The sequence below is a fragment of the Salvelinus fontinalis genome, unplaced genomic scaffold, assembly GCF_029448725.1.
Source record: "Salvelinus fontinalis isolate EN_2023a unplaced genomic scaffold, ASM2944872v1 scaffold_2004, whole genome shotgun sequence".
In the NCBI taxonomy this organism is placed as follows: domain Eukaryota; kingdom Metazoa; phylum Chordata; class Actinopteri; order Salmoniformes; family Salmonidae; genus Salvelinus; species Salvelinus fontinalis.
In genome coordinates, this window is record NW_026602213.1 from 2,050 (window position 1) to 7,500 (window position 5,451).

Here is a 5,451-nt window from a genome sequence, read left to right on the forward strand (position 1 = left end):
CTACCAACTGAACTACAGAGGACCATACTCTACCAACTGAACTACAGAGGACCATACTCTACCAACTGAGATACAGAGGACCATACTCTACCAACTGAGATACAGAGGACCATACTCTACCAACTGAGATACAGAGGACCATACTCTGCCAACTGAGATACAGAGGACCATACTCTACCAACTGAGATACAGAGGACCATACTCTACCAACTGAGATACAGAGGACCATACTCTACCAACTGAGATACAGAGGACCATACTCTACCAACTGAACTACAGAGGACCATACTCTATTAACTGAGATACAGAGGACCATACTCTACCAACTGAGATACAGAGGACCATACTCTACCAACTGAACTACAGAGGACCATACTCTACCAACTGAGATACAGAGGACCATACTCTACCAACTGAGATACAGAGGACCATACTCTACCAACTGAGGTACAGAGGACCATACTCTACCAACTGAGGTACAGAGGACCATACTCTACCAACTGAACTACAGAGGACCATACTCTACCAACTGAACTACAGAGGACCATACTCTACCAACTGAACTACAGAGGACCATACTCTACCAACTGAACTACAGAGGACCATACTCTACCAACTGAACTACAGAGGACCATACTCTACCAGCTGAACTACAGAGGACCATACTCTACCAGCTGAGGTACAGAGCACCATACTCTACCAACTGAGGTACAGAGGACCATACTCTACCAACTGAACTACAGAGGACCATACTCTACCAACTGAACTACAGAGGACCATACTCTACCAACTGAACTACAGAGGACCAGACTCTACCAACTGAACTACAGAGGACCAGACTCTACCAACTGAACTACAGAGGACCAGACTCTACCAACTGAACTACAGAGGACCAGACTCTACCAACTGAACTACAGAGGACCAGACTCTACCAACTGAACTACAGAGGACCAGACTCTACCAACTGAACTACAGAGGACCAGACTCTACCAACTGAACTACAGAGGACCAGACTCTACCAACTGAACTACAGAGGACCAGACTCTACCAACTGAACTACAGAGGACCAGACTCTACCAACTGAACTACAGAGGACCAGACTCTACCAACTGAACTACAGAGGACCAGACTCTACCAACTGAACTACAGAGGACCAGACTCTACCAACTGAACTACAGATGACCATACTCTACCAGCTGAACTACAGATGACCATACTCTACCAGCTGAACTACAGAGGACCATACTCTACCAACTGAACTACAGAGGACCATACTCTACCAACTGAACTACAGAGGACCATACTCTACCAACTGAACTACAGAGGACCATACTCTACCAACTGAACTACAGAGGACCATACTCTACCAACTGAACTACAGAGGACCATACTCTACCAACTGAACTACAGAGGACCATACTCTACCAACTGAACTACAGAGGACCATACTCTACCAACTGAACTACAGAGGACCATACTCTACCAACTGAACTACAGAGGACCATACTCTACCAACTGAACTACAGAGGACCATACTCTACCAGCTGAACTACAGAGGACCATACTCTACCAACTGAGATACAGAGGACCATACTCTACCAACTGAGATACAGAGGACCATACTCTACCAACTGAACTACAGAGGACCATACTCTACCAACTGAACTACAGAGGACCATACTCTACCAACTGAACTACAGAGGACCATACTCTACCAACTGAACTACAGAGGACCATACTCTACCAACTGAGATACAGAGGACCATACTCTACCAACTGAGATACAGAGGACCATACTCTACCAACTGAGATACAGAGGACCATACTCTACCAACTGAGATACAGAGGACCATACTCTACCAACTGAGATACAGAGGACCATACTCTACCAACTGAGATACAGAGGACCATACTCTACCAACTGAGATACAGAGGACCATACTCTACCAACTGAGATACAGAGGACCATACTCTACCAACTGAGATACAGAGGACCATACTCTACCAACTGAGATACAGAGGACCATACTCTACCAACTGAGATACAGAGGACCATACTCTACCAACTGAGATACAGAGGACCATACTCTACCAACTGAGATACAGAGGACCATACTCTATCAACTGAGATACAGAGGACCATACTCTATCAACTGAACTACAGAGGACCATACTCTACCAACTGAACTACAGAGGACCATACTCTACCAACTGAACTACAGAGGACCATACTCTACCAACTGAACTACAGAGGACCATACTCTACCAACTGAACTACAGAGGACCATACTCTACCAACTCAGATACAGAGGACCATACTCTACCAACTGAGATACAGAGGACCATACTCTACCAACTGAGATACAGAGGACCATACTCTACCAACTGAGATACAGAGGACCATACTCTACCAACTGAGATACAGAGGACCATACTCTACCAACTGAGATACAGAGGACCATACTCTACCAACTGAACTACAGAGGACCATACTCTACCAACTGAACTACAGAGGACCATACTCTACCAGCTGAGATACAGAGGACCATACTCTACCAGCTGAGATACAGAGGACCATACTCTACCAGCTGAGATACAGAGGACCATACTCTACCAGCTGAGATACAGAGGACCATACTCTACCAACTGAACTACAGAGGACCATACTCTACCAACTGAACTACAGAGGACCATACTCTACCAGCTGAGATACAGAGGACCATACTCTACCACCTGAGATACAGAGGACCATACTCTACCAACTGAACTACAGAGGACCATACTCTACCAACTGAACTACAGAGGACCATACTCTACCAACTGAACTACAGAGGACCATACTCTACCAACTGAGATACAGAGGTTCATATTCTACCAACTGAGATACAAAAGACCATACTCTACCAACTGAACTACAGAGGACCATACTCTACCAACTGAACTACAGAGGACCATACTCTACCAACTGAGATACAGAGGACCATACTCTACCAAATGAACTACAGAGGACCATACTCTACCAACTGAGATACAGAGGACCATACTCTACCAACTGAACTACAGAGGACCATACTCTACCAACTGAACTACAGAGGACCATACTCTACCAACTGAACTACAGAGGACCATACTCTACCAACTGAACTACAGAGGACCATACTCTACCAACTGAACTACAGAGGACCATACTCTACCAACTGAGATACAGAGGTTCATATTCTACCAACTGAGATACAAAAGACCATACTCTACCAACTGAACTACAGAGGACCATACTCTACCAACTGAACTACAGAGGACCATACTCTACCAACTGAGATACAGAGGACCATACTCTACCAACTGAGATACAGAGGACCATACTCTACTAACTGAACTACAGAGGACCATACTCTACCAACTGAACTACAGAGGACCATACTCTACCAACTGATCTACAGAGGACCATACTCTACCAACTGATCTACAGAGGACCATACTCTACCAACTGAGATACAGAGGACCATACTCTACCAACTGAGATACAGAGGACCATACTCTACCAACTGAACTACAGAGGACCATACTCTACCAACTGAGATACAGAGGACCATACTCTACCAACTGAACTACAGAGGACCATACTCTACCAACTGAACTACAGAGGACCATACTCTACCAACTGAGATACAGAGGACCATACTCTACCAACTGAGATACAGAGGACCATACTCTACCAACTGAACTACAGAGGACCATACTCTACCAACTGAACTACAGAGGACCATACTCTACCAACTGAACTACAGAGGACCGTACTCTACCAACTGAGATACAGAGGACCATACTCTACCAACTGAACTACAGAGGACCATACTCTACCAACTGAACTACAGAGGACCATACTCTACCAACTGAACTACAGAGGACCATACTCTACCAACTGAACTACAGAGGACCATACTCTACCAACTGAACTACAGAGGACCATACTCTACCAACTGAACTACAGAGGACCATACTCTACCAACTGAGATACAGAGGACCATACTCTACCAACTGAACTACAGAGGACCATACTCTACCAGCTGAACTACAGAGGACCATTTGAACTGTTATAACGGCAAAACACCTCCTTCCTTCCTCCTACATAGGAGCTTTCCAATTGTCGCCTCCTTTCTGTGGGAGTAAGGCTATACTGAGCACTCTGGTGATAAACATATGTAAAAAAGATTTATGGAAATCAAAGGTGATTCATTGATTGATGCTACTGAACCTTAAAGGCCTCCTCCTCCTCTTTGTAAACGGGGTCCTGTCTGGCCAGTGGAGGGATGAACTCTTCAGCGGTCAGTGGTCTGGTAGTCTGCTGGGCCAGCCTGCGAGGGGTCAGCACCAGCCTCACAGCCTGCAGGATGTGGCCCTGGGTGTAGCCGTCTGTCACCTTGGCCAGGGAGCTCAGGTCCAGGCTGGGGGTGAGGCGAGCACCGCCACCACACAGCAGCTCCCTCCACAGCACTGGAGGACACAGCACAGACAGGGGTAGAAAGGTTAGAGTTCAAACCAGAAGTGGATAATAAATACAACATTTTATTTGAAAAGATGCATGTTTACTGGTGGGCCTATCATATGAATTCATTCCACCAGTATTTTTCATGTCAACTCATTCCTGGTGGCTTTAGGGAATGAAAGCTCCACAGATTCTGTCTGTCCATAGCTATCAGGGTGGCCTAGATATAGACCAATACAGACCACTATAAACCACTATAAACCAGTATAGACAACTATAAACCACCATAAACCAATATAGACCACTATATACCACTATAAACCACTATAGACCAATATAGACCACTATAGACCAATATAGACCACTATAGACCACTATAATCCACTATAGACCAATACGGACCACTATAAACCGATATAGACCACTATAAACCGATATAGACCAATATAAACCAATATAGACCAATACGGACCACTATAGACCACTATAAACCACTATAGACCACTATAGACCACTATAGACCACTATAAACCAATATAGACCACTATAAACCAATATAGACCACTATAAACCACTATAGACCAATATAAACCACTATAGACCACTATAAACCACTATAGACCACTATAAACCACTATAGACCACTATAAACCAGTATAGACAACTATAAACCACCATAAACCAATATAGACCACCATAAACCACTATAGACCACTATATACCACTATAAACCACTATAGACCAATATAGACCAATATAGACCACTATAGACCACTATAATCCACTATAGACCAATACGGACCACTATAAACCGATATAGACCACTATAAACCGCTATAGACCAATATAAACCAATACGGACCACTATAGACCACTATAAACCACTATAAACCACTATAAACCACTAGACCACTATAGACCACTATAAACCAATATAGACCACTATAAACCAATATAGACCACTA

General features: G+C 44.2%; 1 protein-coding gene across 1 annotated transcript in view; it reads right to left on the reverse strand.

The window, feature by feature from the left end:
* Nucleotides 1-4,246: 4,246 nt before the first annotated feature.
* LOC129850412 (dynein regulatory complex protein 11-like) overlaps nt 4,247-5,451 on the reverse strand; it is a 1,607-nt gene continuing 402 nt past the window's right edge. The window contains exon 2 of the mRNA XM_055916836.1: nt 4,247-4,494. Coding sequence (XP_055772811.1) covers nt 4,247-4,494 — 248 coding nt within the window. The remainder of the gene's footprint in view (nt 4,495-5,451) is intronic.